This window comes from Polypterus senegalus, chromosome 12 (assembly GCF_016835505.1).
Source record: "Polypterus senegalus isolate Bchr_013 chromosome 12, ASM1683550v1, whole genome shotgun sequence".
Lineage (NCBI taxonomy): Eukaryota > Metazoa > Chordata > Cladistia > Polypteriformes > Polypteridae > Polypterus > Polypterus senegalus.
Window position 1 is genome coordinate 32,852,343 of NC_053165.1, and position 21,169 is coordinate 32,873,511.

A 21,169-nucleotide genomic window follows, 5' to 3' on the forward strand; every position below is an offset into this window, starting at 1 on the left:
TAGTGTCCAGCATGTTGCCAAGTTTCTAAATTCTTCATTAAAGTTTCTTCTGGAAGTATATTAAACGTGTTGTGAGTGAATCAACATCAGATCAGGCCTGCTGGCCAAATGATACAGAATGCTTTAGAAGAAGTCCCATGGAAAGGAATCCACTTGAAAAAAATCATTCTGCATCCAACCTGGAAGATGTACTATGCTCGTTACCAGAATAAACTCAACTCTTTTAAATAATTGGGCTGCTGGAAGAAGACTGGATGACCTAGACCCACATTTCCATTCAGTTTGGTACATTGTAGTCATTAGGATCTTCTAGTGTTCTGACAAATGTAAGACTTTTCATTCCGGGGAAAAAATCACTTTAAATACTAAACTCGTTTATAAAATTGTCATGACTTTTAAATTTATCTGAACATACATAAATTGTAATTATGATCGTTGGAATATCAAAATTGTCAAATTAAACTATACATTATGAAAATTACAATTTTTTTTCTTGTAATTTAAACACTTTAATTTAAATATTGGTCAGGTGAAAACAAATCAATATTCAAGAAACTAAGGTAACATTAAATGATGCTGAACAAAGACTGACTCTTTATTTGTGAACATTGTTATAAAGAAAAAACAGTTATACTGGTTCTCACAACCAAGTATTCTCACATCTATAGTTGATAGACCGGTTCTTCCTCATCACCTACTTCACTGTGCGTGCCCTAACACTAGAGGGAAAAAAAACAGAAAGAAATCAACTGGAATACAAAAGGACCATGTGGTGTTATGCAAAACTGTGGATATTATGCAACAGTACTTACCAACTAAACTGGTCTACCAGGTGCTTGGCATTCCACACCCCAGCTCCATTCAACATCAGCTGCTGATTGATGTTATGCTTTACCTGCTGGTAGAGATGGGCTCCCATCTACAGGAAAAAAAAACACCACATTCATTTCTATTTACAATTGTGACAATATTTCTTTTTATATGATGCAATATCCAAATAAGTCGATGATCACAAGAAGAAAAAAAAAATTTTTTTTTTAAACAAATAATGACAAACTCACTCTTGATAAGGAAAAAAAATCAATCCTACAGCAGGTAACCTATAACAAACCTTAGCATCTCACATTTTAGTAACATCTCCATTTAATGTTAATTCCATTTCTACTTAACTGAAGAAAAACACTACAGCAAAGCTTACAAGGATAAACTAATATTTACTTTTTTTGGACAGAATTTTTTTTTATCATGTCTTTATATTTTCAACTGAACAAATATACATTCATAGGAAGACTTTTCATTTAACACATTGTCCAAATAAATAAAAAATGTACTTTCTATATACTGTATCTGTGAGCAAAAAAGTTGTTTTTTTTTTTTAAACTTTTCACACATATCTCTTTAAAACTTAGAAATATCAAAATATTTCATTTGTCACATTCTTTGATAATGTTTATCACCTTTTACCTACAAAGTCTATATATTTTATTTAGTTGAATCCAGTTGCAATTTAAGTAATTCCTTCTTCACTTCTCCACCCTGATAAGGCTGCTTTCTGTAATGCAGATATAGAAAGTTCATTTAAACTTATCAAGAACTGTCATCTGCCAGTTGTGAGTGTGTTCACATAATCTGTGTATAGCCTGTAATTAGTTAAAACACTTCCACAAGGCCTAAGAATTAAGGTTAAGTCCCCGCATTGGCTACTGGTTAAGTTTGGGGTCAAATACAAACGGGTAAGGCCAATTTCCTCTTTCTAAAATATAAAAGGGTTTGATTGGTTCAGTTCACATAATTTAAATTAACTTCTGAATGAGGATCAATAAAACAACAGGGGGCTGTATACTTTTACTATAGGACCTCAAAACTGATCTCTGTGTTAAGTCCAGGCTGAAGACATATTTTAGCATAGCATGGCATATCCTAAATGCACTGTCCATAATGCATACATACCCATTATTGTCTGGACTAAAATTATTGTAATTGTCACTACCAGCCTTCTGTTCTCTACTCTTGTTATCCTGTTGAGGTACTTTTCAAAAGATTTGAATGTTGTAATTTTATTCTTATTCTAACTCACAGCTTGTAGTGCTTAATGTTTATATTATTTTGTATCCAGTATGATTTGATTTTTTTCTGGATTTTTAATTTCAACTGTTACAGTCTGAATTTTTGTGAACAGCTTTGAGCATGAGTAAAACTCATTATAAATAAAATGTATTATTAGTATTACTTTATTTCCTCTATGAGCTCAAATGACATTTAGTGTTGGTGGGCTTCTAATATCTTAAGAATATTTAATATATTCTGTCTAATGGGTACTTTACAGTACAGTAACCCTGTGTGTCTTTATCATGTGCATTTCATTAGAATCTATATCCCTGCTGCCACAACAGATTGCAAGTGACTGGTAATGATACTGGGATTTTCTTTGCTATTCAAACATTCAAATGATCCATCATGTGCTATATAATCTTTTTTTTTTTTTAACCTAACAGGAGGGAACATTGTATAAATAGCTCAGCACTTGCACAGCAATCACACGGTTCCCTTTATTTCAAAGATTTAGAAAAGATTGTATTTTACTGCCATCTTATATGACCTACAGTACAAAAAGAACTCTTTCTAATGAAGTTTTTCATATAAAATCAAACAACAAATGAAATAAATTTCATCTCAGGCCCAGAGTGGTTACACTGAAATTATATCAATGAGTTATTGCCATATTCTGCCATGTATTGCTGTTAAATCATTAGAAGTGAATTTACATCGTCGTTAGCAAGAGGTACACAAAACATTTTGGCCAAAGAAAGTTGAATGTAGAGCAGGGGTCTCTAACATGTTTCTCGCAACCCCTTTCCAAGTAGCTCACCAAAGGGTTAATGAATCCTACATAAATTTGAAAACTTGATTAGTCAAATTAGGAGTGGACAATCTTTCAAAAAAAAAAAAAAATCACATCACGATCCACAATCTGAATTGCAATCTATCTTTTCAATGTGGCATACACTTAAGAGTATGCTTCAAACTCATCAAGACCTAAGTAACACTTTATTTTAAATATCAAGCAAAGTTGAATTCAATTGTTCTCTCGCTAAGCGGAGTTAAGGAACATGCCCTGAAGCTGGCGAGTGAGTGAGGAAGATCTCTCCCCTCGGCCCGCTGCATCTCTCTTGGATTTGTGCAAAAATAAAAATAAATCGGTACCACAATCGAACTATGATACACAGTGAAATGAGAGAACTCGCAAAATCAACCGGAATGTTCAAGCAAATTATAGAGAAAAAAAAAAAAAACAATCTAAATCCGTTAAGTAGTTCTCTCGTGAAAAGCAGACAGACATGGGATTTTATGAATTATATATTGGTAAACTTTCAAAATAATGTGCAGTTAAAGTCTCAACAGCATTCTCAGCATTTCTGGAGCTTAGTAGAGCCAGATAACTATAAGAATTTTCACCAAGCAGCTCTGATTTGTTTGGGTCTCCATACCTCTGTGAGTCTACCTTTTCTGACATGAAATCAAAGTTCAGAACAAGACTGACAGATGAACATTTAATTGACTCCATAAGAGTGAACCTACCGTTTCTCCCCAAAAATAAGACAGGGTCTTATATTAATTTTTGCTCCAAAAGATGAACTAGGCCTTATTTTCAGAGGATATCTTATATTTATTCATGTACAACAATATACATTTATCCAAATACAGTCATGTCACCTTCTTCTGGAATATTGTCAAAACTCTCCACATTGAAACCCTGAATTCCAGCCTGAAATTCTTGCTACATCAGCCACTTTTAGGATTCTACAGGTTCGAGGTGCACGCTTCAATGTCTGATGAATGGTTTGATGTAGTGAAGCAAAATGCAGACATACAAATGCATTTGTGGTGCTTTGATATTCAAGCATCGCATATTCCCCAAAATAATTACACAATATATTTTAAAAGTCTCACATAACATCTTCTGTGCCGTCTTTTTTGCACCTTAACAATACCATCAAAATGTAAATGGCAGTATATTTGAGCCACTGAGAGAAAAAAATAAGGACATAATGAAAATGTCTATTTTGTGATTAAAGTAAACATTTTGGCTTAACTTTAACCACGTAGTTTACTTTATCATTAAAGCAAACCATCGTAAACGTCATCTTAAAACTGACCCAGTTGTTAAATCACTATGCGCTTCTGGGGCTTCCTCCTGACCTGACAGCAGCGGCAAGCAGCATCACCACACAGAACACATTAAATGTATAATATTCCAGCTCTATGCACATTTAGAATTCTTAGATTTATACCTGATATCACTTTCATGATGAAATGCATTAAAATATGTATGTTACATTTTTGTTTAAATAATGCATACTGTTAACAGTTACATACATGGGATGGCACGGTGGCAGAGTGGTAGCACTGCTGTCTCGCAGGGAGTCACGTCCCTTGTGATCCCTGTCTGGAGTTTGCATGTTTTCCTGGTTGGTTTCCACAGTGTGCTCAGCTTTCCATCCAAAGACATGAAGGTTTGGGGATTTGGTGTCCTTGGAATTTAATGGATGTTTCGGGCACACACATCGCATCGTGTGAAGTATAAACCTGGCCTTAGATGCCTTACTTTTCAGCGGACAATCTTGACTAGGACTTATTTTTGGGGCAGGGCTTATATTACAGAACAACCTGAAAATCATGCTAGGGCATATTTTTGGAGTAGGTCATATTTTCGGGAAAACACGGTACGTGGCTACACTCCACCATACACCTCTCTTGTTGACTCCGAGCAGTGTCAGTCATCTGACTAACTAAAAAACACATCACACATGCAACTGGACAAGTGAATACTCTTGTAAAGTGAAACAGTGACATGTAACAAAATGATTAATGAATAACTAATATCTGTGTATTTGTAATTGCATTGTTTTGTTTTGATAGCATTCATGTTTTAATTCAATAGTGTGAGATACACTAGAAAATGCAAAGAGACATACAAAATGCACTTGCAGGTGAACTTTTTTTTGTGATGTTTTAATACAAATGTGAGTTGTGGACACCAACATTTTGTAAATGTTCAGGCAAAACAAGCTTATTCAGTTTGTTTGGGTTGAAATAAACTATGAGAATAAACATAAGAATACATGAGTAGCTCTCAGCCATTTTCACTTTGTAAAAGTAGCTTTCAGGAGAAAAAAGGTTGGAAACCCCTGATGTAGAGTATTCCAAAAACATCTGATCTTGTGATGCAGGAGCTTGATGACATTTTCTCAGAGGCTGGATCTTGTCCTGGGTACATTTAATAGAATATATGTGAATGATGAACAATCTTTATTTTAATTATAGTGTACCTACAGCATATTGAATAAGAATATATTTTATAAATGGCTCTCTCTCATTGATGTCATGAAATTTCAATTAAAAAATTTCCCATAATTTTCTAAGATTATCAAAGGGTAAATTCCTTGAAATTTATTGATATACTCTCGAGATGCGGTCTGCATCTTCATCCAAAACATCCAGTATCACGTCAGGAACAGATACATTGGTGTGAAAAACTATTTTCCCCCTTCCTGATTTCTTATTCTTTTGCATGTTTGTCACACAAAATGTTTCTGATCATCAAACACATTTAACCATTAGTCAAATATAACACAAGTAAACACAAAATGCAGTTTTTAAATGATGGTTTTTATTATTTAGGGAGAAAAAATCCAAACCTACATGGCCCTGTGTGAAAAAGTAATTGCCCCCTGAACCTAATAACTGGTTGGGCTACCCTTAGCAGCAATAACTGCAATCAAGCATTTGCGATAACTTGCGATGAGTCTTTTACAGCGCTCTGGAGGAATTTTGGCCCACTCATCTTTGCAGAATTGTTGTAATTCAGCTTTATTTGAGGGTTTTCTAGCATGAACCGCCTTTTTAAAGTCATGCCATAGCATCTTAATTGGATTCAGGTCAAGACTTTGACTAGGCCACTCCAAAGTCTTCATTTTGTTTTTCTTCAGCCATTCAGAGGTGGATTTGCTGGTGTGTTTTGGGTCATTATCCTGTTGCAGAACCCAAGATCGCTTCAGCTTGAGTTGACGAACAGATGGCCGGACATTCTCCTTCAGGATTTTTGGTAGACAGTAGAATTCATGGTTCCATCTATCACAGAAAGCCTTCCAGGTCCTGAAGCAGCAAAACAACCCCAGACCATCACACTACCACCACCATATTTTACTGTTGGTATGATGTTCTTTTTCTGAAATGCTGTGTTCCTTTTACGCCAGATGTAACGGGATATTTGCCTTCCAAAAAATTCAACTTTTGTCTCATCAGTCCACGAGGTATTTTCCCAAAAGTCTTGGCAATCATTGAGATGTTTCTTAGCAAAATTGAGACGAGCCCTAATGTTCTTTTTACTTAAGAGTGGTTTGCATCTTGGAAATCTGCCATGCAGGCCGTTTTTGCCCAGTCTCTTTCTTATGGTGGAGTCGTGAACACTGACCTTAATTGAGGCAAGTGAGGCCTGCAGTTCTTTAGACGTTGTCCTGGGGTCTTTTGTGACCTCTCGGATGAGTCGTCTCTGCGCTCTTGGGGTAATTTTGGTCAGCCGGCCACTCCTGGGAAGGTTCACCACTGTTCCATGTTTTTGCCATTTGTGGATAATGGCTCTCACTGTGCTTCGCTGGAGTCCCAAAGCTTTAGAAATGGCTTTATAACCTTTACCAGACTGATAGATCTCAATTACTTCTGTTCTCATTTGTTCCTGAATTTCTTTGGATCTTGGCATGATGTCTAGCTTTTGAGGTGCTTTTGGTCTACTTCTCTGTGTCAGGCAGCTCCTATTTAAGGGATTTCTTGATTGAAACAGGTGTGGCAGTAATCAGGCCTGGGGATGGCTACGGAAATTGAACTCAGGTGTGATACACCACAGTTAGGTTATTTTTTAACAAGGGGGCAATTACTTTTTCACACAGGGCCATGTAGGTTTGGATTTTTTTTCTCCCTAAATAATAAAAAACACCATTTAAAAACTGCATTTTGTGTTTACTTGTGTTATATTTGACTAATGGTTAAATGTGTTTGATGATCAGAAACATTTTGTGTGACAAACATGCAAAAGAATAAGAAATCAGGAAGGGGGCAAATAGTTTTTCACACCACTGTATACTGAAGATAAAAAGGTAAAGTTGAGTAGGCTGTATTTGACAAAGTTTTTAGAAAAAATAGTGCATCACAAAAAAAATAAATCTTTAGCAATATAGTTCACAAGAAACACATACACAATCAATATAGAGATCACTAGAAAAGGAGTCTGAAATAAGTGATTATCATGTACAGGAGCAGCACAGAAGAGATTCTCTACCTTACGTTGTGTTCTGCATTGGCTCCATATTTTAATAAGCTGTAAATCAATGAATTGCTAGTAAACAGATGATTATTAGTGCTGACTGGAACACAGAGCAAAGCATACTTAACAAAACAGGTGTGGTTTCATATACCACTACCACTTTCCATTGTTTTAGAGTATGAATATTGCCAGCCCAACAACAGAATTGATATTTAGGTCCTAGCATGGAAGATCATGGAATAGCCAAAGAGTATCTGATTTAAAAAAAGCATACCGGAGAGCCAAGCATAAATGGAGGAAAACTAACTTGACTATCCACTATGAGATATTGAAGGCTAAAATAACAGAAAACAACAACATAGTCCATCTTGTGAGGCGGTGCTATTTCTCTAAAATTATAACAACAATGCTAGTAATCCAAGAGTTTTATTCTCTATTATCGATCCGTTTGCTTAACCCAGGTCACTCAATGGAATGTCTTTGAAAACGTTCCAGTGAAACTTGAGGCTCTTACTATATTTTTTAATCACATAAATTAGTGATATTAGAAATAATATAGTACACCCCCCCATACTGATTCTCTTAAACCCCAGTATTCCATTTTAAGCAAATTAAATTCCTTCACCAGGATAGATTTACCAGATTTATATAAAATAATTTCTCAACCGAGACCCACCACCTGTGTCCTTGACCAAATACCAACAAGTTTTTTCAAAGAAGTATCTAATGTGCTGAGAATGTTCTTGACTTAGTAAATTCATCATTAGATATGGGGGTCTTCCCAGACTGTCTTAAGACTCCTGTTGTTAAAACCCTGTTCAAGAAAAAATAATTTCGACCTCTCTTTTTTTTTGAAAGTTTTAGACCTATTTCTATCCTGCCTTTAGTAAGTAAAATCCTAGAAAAGGCAATCATTATGCAGCTAAATGGTCACTTGAATAAACATGGTGTTTTTAACAAGTTTCAGTCTGGTTTCAGAACAAATCACACTATAGAAACTGCACTTGTTAAAGTAGTAAATGACATGTGGGTAAATGCAGACAGAAGTCGTTTATCTGTTCTCATCCTCTTAGATCTGAGTGCTGCATTTGATACCACTGATCACAATATTCTTATAAATCGCCTTAGTCAGTGGGTGGGCCTCTCTGGAAGGGTCTTAAATTGGTTTGAGTCTTACTTGACAAATTGAAAATTATGTTTGTTGTGGTAATTAAACTTCAAAGACATGTGATATTCTATATGGTGTTCCATAAGGATCTATCCTGAGTCCTCTGCTCTTTTCAATCTACTTGTTTACATTAGGTCAGATTATCTCAAGGCATAATGTGAGCAACCACAACTATGCTGGCAACACACAACTGTATTTATCAATAGCGCCTGATGACCCTGACACTCTTGTCTTATTGACACAATGTCTTACTTATGTTTCTGAATGGAGGATTAGTAATTTTTGTCAAATTAAATAAGGAGAAATCTGAAATCTTAGTGACTGGCAAGAATGGATATACAGTAATGAGGGTATTAGAAATAAATGTAATCCATTAGACTTAAAATTTAAGACAGGGGTAAAGAATTTAGGGGTAATTATTGACTCTGACCTGAATTTTAAATCACATATTAATCAGATTACTAGGACAGCATTTTTTTCACTAAAGAAATATAGCAAAACTTAGACTCCTTATAACTTTGCAAGATGCTTAAAAATTAGTTTACGGTATTTTTTTTTTTTTTAGTCGACTTGATTACTGTAACACACTCCTCTCAGGACTACCCAAAGAAAGACATCATTCGATTGTAACGTGTGTAGAATACAACTGCCAGAATCTTAACTAGGAAAATAAAATCTGAGCACATCTCTCCAGTTTTGATGTCACTACATTGGTTACCCATGTCATTTAGAATTGACTTTAAAATAATGCTTATGGTCTACAAAAAGCTTTAAATGATCTTGCACCATCCTATATCTCAGAATGCCATTCACCTTACACTCCGAATCTTAACCTTAGATCTTCAAGTGAGTATCTGCTTATAATTCCAAGAGCTAAACGTAAACGAAGTGGTGCCTTCTGCTGTTATGCACCTAAAATCTGGAATAGTTTACCTATAGAAATTTGCCAGGTTAATATGGTGGAGCACTTTAAAAAATTGCTAAAAATCCATTACTTTAATATGGCTTTCTCATAACTTCATTTTGGTGTAACCCTGATATTCTGTATATGCATTTAATTATTTTTTTCATGGCTACAAAATCCGTTCTAACCCCTATTTTCTCTACTGTTCTTTTTCTGTTTTTCTGTGGTGGTTATCTAAGCCACCACCACCTGATCAAAGCACCGTGCAGTCCCTACGTTGATGGATTGAAGACCAGAGGTCCACATGACCATCATTGTCTAATTCTTCCACTTGAAGCCTGAAAACCACGAGGACTGATTTAGATCATTTATGTTAGGTAGAATGCCTAGAGGGGACTGGGCGGTCTCATGGTCTTGGAACCCCTACAGATTTTGTTTTTTTCTCTAGCTCACTGGAGTTTTATTTTTTTTTTCTGCCCTCCCTGGCAATCAAACCTTACTTTATTCTTTGTTAATTAGTATTGCCTAATTTTTATATTTTTTCTTTCATCATCTTGTAAAGCAATTTGAGCTACATCATTTGCGTGAAAATATGCTATATAAATAAATGTTGTTGTTGTAGCAAGCTGTCAGTTTTAGAGCTCCACCGGGTCACGTTTTGAATTTCAGAAGTTACAACTGAGTCTAACTTCTTCAGGAAGAACCAAGTCATAAATACATAATATACACTTATAAATGCTCTGAAAAAGATGGAGATTTGGAAGAATTGTCATTTTGATAACCTTAATTTTCTTGACTAAATTAAGATGGAGGCGGGGTCATCGTTTAACATCTTATTTAATGTTATGCATGATATTACTGAAGTAATGATGCACATTCAAACTAGTCTTTATTATAGTAGTTTGATACTTGCAAAAACATTTTGGCAGAGTATTTTTTTTTCTCTTACTTCAATAAACATTTACTGTACAGCCATCTGAGTCTCTAGCTTTCCTGCTTTGAAGCAAGTTTATAGCATCTTCAGAGATCCTCAAAAGTTTATCAAGCTCGTCTACCCTACAAATATTAAGGTGTAATGTTAGTATTTTATCAAATAAACTCCATTTCTTGAACATCTCTTTCCTTACATTTAGAGGAATATAATGACTTAAAGTATTCTTTAAATGTGTTAGTTCTCTGTGCTCCCTCAATTTATTTCCTACTATACTGGTAATCACAAGGACTGTCTTATGAACTTCCTATTTATGTATTATTTGTAGTAAACCTTTTAGCCTTTTCTCCTTGTTCATAATGATGATACGACTTAAGGATAAATGTGTCTCTCTCTATTGTAGTCAAAAGATTAATTTGTAGAGACAATTGTTTCCTTTAGTGTGCATAATTTGGTGACCTTGCATGATCCTATTCATTTACAGAAATTGCAGTAAGCAGCTCTGATGCCTTTGTCTGAACTTTTTTTATGTGAAACATCTAAGAAAGGTTTAATAGGACAATTTAAGTGCTTCCAGTAATATACCTAAAGAAATTTCTGGATAAACACTAGTCTTTAACAAAATATCAATTAGTGTGAAGACCATCTCATTGATTCATTTTCTGTTTCCTAGCTTTCTCTTTCACTCTCTCAGCAGAGTTATATAAAGTTTGCTACAACTGCAGCTAAATTAGTGTTACTCACCTGCAAGAAATCTGGCCTAAACCCCTCTGAAATACGCAAGTCTATACATTTGTAAATCAGTTCTTGAGTATATATGATGTAGTGATGAAAAGAAATGTTTCTTTTTCAGTTTGGATATAGAAATCTCAACGACCCAGAGAAATTATGATTCTTACTAAACTTTGAAATTCCAGTAGCAGTATTCTGAGATATGGTTACAGTTGCCTATCTAAATATGCATTTAATATACAACTGAAATCTCTAGCCATTTATGGGTTCTCCTACTGAAAACTAATGCAAGAATATTAAGCATGAGTATCATCCATATTCAGGAAAGTGGATTCAGAGAGTATTTAGACCCCTTCAATTTTTTCCACATTTTGTTATGTGGCACTCTTGTGCTAAAATCATTTTCTCCCCCACATCAAGCAACAATCAATACTCCAAAATGACAAACTGCAAAAGTTTTGCAAATTTATTAAAAATAAACTAAAATATCATGCATTTGATCCATTGAGATGAGGTATTGAATGTTCCTTAATGTGAGGAAAAAAATTTACTTTAATGATTTTGGCACAAGGCCACAACATAGTTAAAACGTGAAGAACTGAAGGAGTCTGAATACTTTCTGAATCTACTGTACTGTATATTAGCCAGAATTCATTTGGATTTGTATCCACCTTAATATATGCACCTCCTCTATCCTTTTCGGGAAACATCCCCATGATAACATTTTAAAATGTACTGCTTGTCTGAACTTAATAGATAACATACTGTACAGCCATTTTGGGAATACAAATCAAATTATTTATCAAAATCAGGAGTAATGACCCCAAATCCACACCAGCTGACAAACTATATGATCAACTTTTTTAAGAGACTGTATGTGATATACAGAGATCGAGAGCATGCGCTGATAGCGCTCTCCTGCACACATCACACAACAAACCACCTGGAATGGGACTGGAGTGCAGCAGGTGATACCTCAGCACCACACCATACTTGGAAGACCCCCAAGTTTTCTCTGTAAGTTGGAGGACCTGCAATAGTCGGGATGCAGATTAATGTCATACCCAGGACGAAGCAATTGCTGGTTAAGGGCCTTGCTCAAGGGACCAACAAAGTACAGTCACTTCCGACGTTTACGGGAATCGAACCACCCACCTTCCAATTGCCAGTGCAGATCCCTAGCCTCAGAGCCACCACTCTCCTGATATACATGGAATTTTTAAATTAGTTTTTGTATCCTACCAAGTGAAAAGTGAGACAATGAAAAATGACAACAGCACCAAGGTCTAGCAGTACCTCCAAAGGGGGAAAGTGAGTCATGTTCTCCTAAACTCAGTGAAAGGCACAGTTTTTGTTAGTGGAGGTACAAATAAAGGTGAGTACTCCTGGAAATGGAAACAGCACATTGCTCATCCATTGCTGGACATGGAGAGTTATGCAGCAGTGCCGCAGTATTCTGTGAAAGGTTAGACTACTTTCTTTGTAATTAAAATCTTGCATCAGCAAGAGTGAGTACTTACTGGCATATTAAATACAGCACTGAATTAAAATTATTCCTCAAGGCAGAGTTGGCAAGAGGTTTATCTGCACAACTATACTGAATTGCTTTGTGACAGATCAACAACATTTATTTATATAGCACATTTTCATACAAACAGTAGCTCAAAGTGCTTTACATCATGAAGAATAGAAAAATAAAAGACACAATAATAAAATAAGTCAACATTAATTAACATAGAATAAGAGTAAGGTCCAATGGCCAGGGTGGACAGAAAAAAAAAAACTCCAGACGGCTGGAGAAAAAAATAAAATCTGTAGGGATTCCAGACCATTAGACTGCCCAGTCCCCTCTGGGCATTCTACCTAACATAAATGAAACAGTCCTCTTTGGATTTAGGGTTCTCACGAAAGGACTTGAAAATGATGGTCACGTAGACTTCTGGCGTTTAATCCATCCATCATGATGCTTTGAGTAGGTGGAAGTGGCGCAGGCCACCACCACAAAGAAACCGGAAAAAGAAACAGAAGAGAGAGTAGGGGTCAGTACGGATTTTAGAGCTACCATGAACAGTTATTATGATGAATTGAACATACAGAGTATCAGGATTAAGTTAAATTGAAGTTATAAAAAGGCCATATTAAAGTAATATGTTTTCAGCAGTGTTTTAAAGTGCTCTACTGTACTAGCCTGGCGAATTCCTATTGGCAGGCTATTCCAGATTTTAGGTGCATAGCAACAGAAGGCCGCCTCACCACTTCTTTTAAGCTTTGTTCTTGGAATTCTAAGGAGACACTCATTTGAGGATCTAAGGTTACGATTTGGAATATAAGGTGTCAGACATTCCGATATATAAAATGGGGCGAGATTATTTAAGGCTTTATAAACCATAAGCAGAATTTTAAAGTCAATCCTGAATGAAACAGGTAACCAGTGTAGTGACATCAAAACTGGAGAGATGTGCTCGGATTTTCGTTTCCTAGTTAGGATTCTAGCAGCTGCATTCTGCACTAGTTGCAAACGATTTGTGTCTTTTTTGGGTAGTCCCGAGAGGAGTGCGTTACAGTAATCTAGTTGACTGAAAACAAACGCATGAACTAATTTTTTCAGCATCTTTTAGTGATATAAGAGGTCTAACTTTAGCTATGTTTCTTAGGTGAAAAAATGCTGTCCTAGTGATCTGATTAATATGCGATTTAAAATTCAGATTACAGTCAACAATTACCCCTAAGCTTTTTACCTCCATCTTGACTTTTAATCCTAATGTATCCAGTTTATTTCTAATAGCCTCATTGTATCCATTATTGCCAATCACTAAGATTTCAGTTTTCTCTTTATTTAACTTGAGAAAGTTGCTATTCATCCATTCTTTTCAGTTTGGTAATGGGCAAAGCAGCAGAACAGGTGTATTCTTGAAAATGGAATAATTCATACTAGCTCTCTATATTAATGCTTGATGGTGCATGGTCTGTCATTTCCTATTTTGACCACTGTAATGCCTTCTGGCATGCTCATCTCCAAAATGCAGCAATACAGATTTAAATATTGCATAAAATGTGAGTCTCGTTGCCATCTGCTGACCTACAGAATATATTGATTAAGAAGCACCTAAACAGATGAAATACATTGAATTTAGAATTGCATGGCTCTCCATCGTTAAATAACCTTTAACAATAGGTAATGAACCTTCAAACAACAAATGCAGCATGATTTGAACACAGCACACTGAGGAAGTGCAGGAGTGGTACAAAAGGGGCAGATACACTATTGCTGGATAGGACAAGGTTGGCAAATAAAATGTTTTCCCACTTGTTTTAATTTTTGTATTATGACTCCCTACTTATTTAAGATGGGGGTATCATACCAAGCCACTTTTCTGAACAAGTGTTCACCAATTTATTTGCACAAAGTGTAAACAGCACACACACAGTTACTTGCACAGGTTTTTCAAATGGAGGCTCTCCTCAAGTTTAGCGGCAGATGAACAGCAAAAGGTACTCTATATCCATATACTGATTGGCATAACATCATGTTCTTGAATAACTCCAGGTTCAAGATTTGTTTTCATGAAAAAAAAATGCAGTCTCTAATGGAGGATCAAGCTAGATTTCTCAGATTTCATTGCTGCCTGCTCCTTATATTGTGAAAGATCAATAACTATGTGCATATTCACACAAAAAAAAAGCAGCACCCAATTTGCCGCCAAGATACAGTGGACAGAATTCCCCATACACAGTAATATATTACCCCTCAGAGTACACTACATTAGTTTATGCAAAGAGAACTTTTCTGTAAAATAACATTCCCCTTGCCTTTTGTTTTATACCCTACTTAGAATAAAAATAAATCCTACTTAAAATCAACACTAAATTAATTGAAATTTCATTACAATCACTACCAAGTGAGCGACAAACCAGGATATTTTAAATGTACACAATTCTTAAAGTTACTACTGTAAATACTGCAATACACTTTTCAAATCAAGTTTGTTAGAAAGTCACTTTCTCGGATTCGGAACATTTGATATTGTAATACTGTAACTGTGCATCAGTATAAGGATGAGACATTAGCCGTTCGATAACATCCAATGTCAAAAATAACATTTAAAATTAGCTGAAATTTTAAATGCCAAACTCCGGATGCTTTTTTCAAATTTCTCCCTTTTGTTTAGATCTATGGAAAGTTTAATGCCATCTTTGTCCAATCACACTTGTTAATTTAAGATTATTATTCCAGAATTTTTGTAAAGTACTTTTTAATTCTACTATTTTCAAGATCCCTCTTATAAGGTAAGTGATCAGACTGTATTATTGCTTATGCCTTTGTACTAACCCAGACGTAGGGGTTGAATTGGATAGCTCTTAACTGCAGTACAGTAATTACTTATAACTGGAGACTGTAAACTATTCACTTCCATACAATTTAAAATTGTCCTGTGTGCTACTGTGCTTCATTATATTCATCACATTTTAGTATTTAAACTAATGAACATTACTTTGGCCTCAAAAACCCAAAGAATGGCATAGATTCATTTCCAGCAATTAATTACACTGTTTTAGAATAAGATAATGTGATTTAATTAATATGATACATGTCATATCATCAGAGAGGTCCACCTTCTGGTTCAAAGCTTTATAAGCACAGTCACATGAATGTTTAATGTAGAAGTTCTGAAACACAAACTGTATTTTTGAATTAACTTATAAAGTAGTTAAACTGTGTTAATGTTATAGACAAATATTTGGATGTGTATGAGGGGAGCAAGGTTTAACTGCAGCTTGCTCTGCAGTTACAACCTGTTAGATGAGGGTGGCGCACTGTCTAAGGTTTCTTCATGACTCCCACCCAGAGCAGTCCTGATAGGCATCTGCTCCCAGTGATGCTGAACTACAGCTGTGTTCATTGCAATCATAGTTTGAATACACAGCCTTTGTTTCTTTATCACAGTTATGTATGATCTTGTATTAAAAAGCAATTAAAAAAACCCACCAGGAAACATGCGAACTCCAGGTGGGGAACACAAAGGACGTCACTCCCTGTGAGACATCAGCGCTACCACTCTGCCACTGTGTCACCCCCATGTGTGTAATTATTAACAGTATTCATTATTTAAACAAAGATACCGATTTATCTGTAAAATGTAACATACATAACTTTAATGCATTTCATCATGAAAGTGATGTCAATTATAAATCTAAGAATTCTAAATGTGCAGAGAGTCGGAATATCATACATTTAATGTGTTCTGTGTGGCGTTTGCTGCTGTCAGCTCAGGAGGACGTTTACGACGGTCTCCTTTATTGATAAAATAAACTACGAGTCTGCGGTGGACGGGCGCCCTGCCCGGGGCTTGTTCCTGCCTTGCGCCCTGTGTTGGCTGGGATTGGCTCCAGCAGACCCCTGTGACCCCGTGTTAGGATATTGCAGGTTGGATAATGGATGGATGGATAAACTACGAAGTTAAAGTGGACATTTCGAGGTTAAAGCCACAATTTCCACTTTAATCACAAAACAGACAATTTCACCATGTCCTTAATTTTTTTCTCTGTGGCTCAAATACGCTGTCGTACATTCTGATGCTGTTGTGAAGGTGAAAAAAAAAAAAAAGACAGCACAGAAGATGTAATGTGAGACTTTTCAAGTATATTGTGTCAGTACGATTGGGAATATGCGACACTTGAAAAGCACCACGAATGCATTTGTATGTCTGCATTTTGCTTCACCACAGCGAACCATTCATTAAACAATGAAGTGCGCACATCGATCCTGGAGGATCCTAAAAGTGGCTGGAGTAGAAAGAAATTCAGGGTTTGAATGTGGAGAATTGAGATGATATTCCAGGAGATATGACTGTATTTGGATAAATGCAGATTGTTGTACATGAATAAATATAAAACACATCCCCTGAAAATAAGCCCTAGTGTATCTTTTGGAGTAAGAATTAGTATAAGACCTGGTCTTATTTTCAGGGGAAACACGGTATCTCCTGATATGACAGTACAAGTTAAAATGATTGCAACTGATAGCTAACTAGTCACATTATCTTTCTCTTAAAGCATGCATGACTCATGTATTTTTATTTATTTCTTTTTAACCAGTCAGAAAAAAAGTGGCAGTAATGAATCTTTTTCTTTTTGAAAGCACGGTTGGATTTTTCCCCCAATTTATTAATTTAAATCCTGTAGGATTTTTAAATAATAGATATGATTTCTGTAATTCAGTTCCAAATATCAAGCCAACAATAGCCTACAGAATATGGAGTTGTGGAAAATACTTTTTCCATTTATGTTTAGGCAAACTGAAAATGTATATTTTAACAGACATTTAACAGTGAATATATCAAAAAAAAAAAATCAATAAAAGGCTGCAAGTACAGAAAGTCTTGGGATACTGTAATTAAAAAGTTAAATCATATACTGTGATAGGTAGATTCAGCATGCAGTGAGTGTAACTGATTGCCACAGGCAGTTTAAGAGTTTAATATTTAAAGCTGAAGCCCACACCTTTTCTCTAAAGTAATGTGGAAGGCCACCACTAGTTTCAAAAGTGAGGTTTTGGAATGAGAAAGTAAATAAGAGATGGACACTCCTGTGGTCACAAGGCAGCAATATATTTCTCAGGTCATAAGACAGTGATGGAAAGGTAATCATATGTCTTTTAAGAGATTACTTGTGCCATTAAGTAGAAGAATACATTGGTAAAATTTACAAGTCAAAGAGAGGGAATGCGACAGGTAAATAGAAGATGGGGTCACTCTGTCAGCCAGGTGGCCAATATACCCTTTAGGTCAAGGTAATGGTATCCAATACTGGGGCAATTACATCCATTTAGAAAGTTATCAATGTTTATTAGGCATTAGAAAATATTGGTGACTAGGCAAAAACACAGGAATGTTGGAGTCAGATAACGATGAGAAAAATGTACAGAGTGAGGTAATCATATGATAAGAAATTGTATTAAAACGAGGTATAGTCAGGCTTCATTGAAGTGAGAAAGCTTTTGTGCATCTATGCAATAAAGTCTAAATTCTGACTGCCCATCCAGAAACACTGCATGTTTTATATCAAGAGGGAACAAATCTTTCTCCACAACACAAGTCATAAAGGTTTATAAAAAATCATCATAAATGTTTGCAATGCTAGCAAGTAACATCTTTACAGTTGTCTCTCTCTCCTTTATCATTTAGTTTGAAACCAAAATGGGTTCCAATTGCAGAAATGACCTTGGTCTCCAAAATAACACCCATCTTTACTGTCATTTTTTTTCCACCCCAAGGTCATGGGTAGATGGGGCATCAATTTTTGCCACAGCAGTTGTTCCAAAAAAACTGTGACTAAGGACAGAAACCATTTAACAACTGCTTTCAGAGCTTTTAAAAGCTTGTAATATATGGACACAATTTCACTGGTCCTTGTTAGTCAATGCATAAACATTGTTTAGTGTTGTAAAAGCAGATCTTAGAAAGCTAATGTTTAATGTTAAATACATATAGTGTATGCTTACTATCTATAGAATGTCAGATTCTCACAGTTATTAGGATATGGTATAGACTCTCACCCACCACATAAGTTAACATTGGATAGAACTACCTTACTTATATCTGAAGAACACAGTGTTTATTAAGCCAGTTAGGGAAATAGGAGATAGACACGGTCAGAAAACTGTATACCAATGTGCTTACGCGATTAACTTGCAGAACGTACGACTGTATGACCAAACTTAGAGAAATCAAACAATTTCTAAACCTTAAATAGAACTTTTCTTAACTAAGAACTTTTTTTTTTTTATATCAATGTTTTCTCTATTTTTGTGTGAACTGTTTTGCTTTGAAGTTTTACTAAAGCTTTTAAAACTAAGATAATTTTTCTATGGAATTATTTGATACGCATCATACTGATGCTTGAATCATTCTATTAAGTAAACTAAAAGCTGCAGATCTTTGTTAAATTTGGATTAATGCAGATACAAGTGTTTTAGATTAAAGTAAATGTGTACCCTTGATACTACTGCACAACTTTGAAATTAATGTTTTAACCACTATTGTCTGATTATATTTTACAAATGCAAGGTGCAATGTTTGTGCTGTTTAAATTGTTAAATTATTACTAGCCCTCACACAAAAAAGCATACATCTGGTATTATACAAATATTAAGCAAGCCGATAAACCATCTACTGGCAAAAGCCTACTTATGAAATACATCTGAAGTGCCCTTTGTTGTGTGAACCTCCCACTACTGTGTTCCCTTTTTAATCACAATTATATCGCAAAGTATGATAAACTATATAACAAAGTTTAACACAATGGCAGTTTTTTTTTTAAATCACTTGCAATGATAAGATCAGGGAGAAAGTTAAAATTATCACAGATTGATGTGTGGTAAACAAAGCAGCATTAAGTTCTTGGAAGTGTTGGAAGGTCTTTCATGGTCACCAACACTACCTATCTAATTAAGATGGCCCAAGAGCACATTCAATTTTTAGAGAACTGAAGAAAATCAAATTGTTACCCCAGATCCTCCTTACATCTACAGATGTAAAGCAGAGAAAATATTGAATACCTGCATCACAGTCTGGTGGGTCTGTTACGTAGTTCCCATTGGTAGGTCATTATAACACCCCAGTTAATTACGGGAGTCAAGCTGCAATTCATAAAAAACATTTATGACTCCAATCCCACAAATTCCAGCAACAAACAGTATGTATAAATGCCACACTGAAACCTATACTTGTAGCGGGGCTACATAGGTTGTGTTGTCAAATGTCAGTACTGAGTGTGTCTCGTTTCATTGTCCCGTTTGCTGTTTGTGTGTGTATCAGTAAATGTTGGCCCCCTTAAAGGGGGGCGGATAATGGAAGAAGACCACAGCCTCAAACCTGGAAAACAGCTGTTCGCTATTAACCAATTACAGCCGTCACAGGACTATTTAAGCCATCAGAAAGGAAGCGAGAGGAGAGAGAAGGGAAGAGAGAGGAGAAGAGAGGAGGAAGAGGAGACTTTCATTTCACGACCATGAGCCATCCATACCTGCCGTATTCCACCACACGCATTTCATCCAGTTTGTTTTCAATCCGTCGGACTGACTTCATTATCCTCATCACGAGAGACCCTGGGGTCGGACTTTATCATCCACGGTGAGGCTGTTCTATTTTGTTCAAGGAAAATCAAACGTCTCATTTACCATGCGTTCAGTGAACCGTATTCAGGACAGTTTTATAACTTTCCGTATTTCATTCATTTTTGTTATTTGTGTTGTACGTTATATGTTACAGTGGCAAGGGAGGGTTTTGTTGTATTTATATATGATGGTGTCTCGATGTTGATGTGGTGGAGGGATATTTATATTTAAGTTTCTATTTTTTGCATTTGTCTTGTTGTTTCATTTAATACATTTAAACAGTATAATTTTTCATATCTGCTTTTGAGAGTTTTATATTTATACCGTCGATTGTGGGGGAAAGTGTACTTTATTTGAGGTACAGCTTGATAGTTAGATTCTTCTCAGTAAATTATCCAGGCCACAGGTCTTGGAGGTGTAGCTGCCGGCTGGGTAAGGGGTCGGCCGTTACATCCTAAAACATTCAAGTCCAAGACTATGTAAACACCTACACTTGGGCAATCAATTTGAACTAACAATTCAGTGTTAATCAGATTGCACGGTTGTTGCTTTTTCTTTTCAATTCATGTCGTGTAAATACATTAGATAGGTATATTGCATGTTTATTGATACGGTGTGTAGTGAATTTTAAGTTGTTCCCAATTTGTTTAGTAACTTGTATCTGTTGTCTGATGACGATAAACGTAATTCTTTTATATTTTATGGTTTGCAGTTTAATGCTGGCTTGCTCTAAACCTTACTATTAAGCTTGAGAGTTTGGGTCTAGACAGACCAACAGACTCCTGAGCTGAAAAGATCATTTGTAACTTTTTGAATTTAAGACCAGAGAGACAAACAATTCGAATAAGATGTTATTTTTTTTAATATTCTGCTGTATTTATTATTTCAAATAACAATCCAACCATTAAAAAATACTTCTACATTTCAAAGGAGGAAAAAAAACGTTTAAAATGTGGTAAAATCTCTCTATTATAAAAGAAAATCTTGCGGCGAGACAT

The 21,169-nt window shown here is 35.6% G+C and overlaps 1 protein-coding gene across 2 annotated transcripts in view; it reads right to left on the bottom strand.

Moving 5' to 3' along the window:
- Nucleotides 1-638: 638 nt before the first annotated feature.
- Nucleotides 639-21,169, bottom strand: part of adad2 (adenosine deaminase domain containing 2) — a 114,483-nt gene continuing 93,952 nt past the window's right edge. For both annotated transcript variants that reach the window (XM_039771458.1, XM_039771457.1), the window contains 2 exons: nt 813-919; nt 639-719 (listed from right to left, as the gene is read on the bottom strand). In XM_039771458.1, the coding sequence (XP_039627392.1) occupies nt 695-719; nt 813-919 (132 nt within the window). In that variant the 3' untranslated portion in view covers nt 639-694. The remainder of the gene's footprint in view (nt 720-812; nt 920-21,169) is intronic.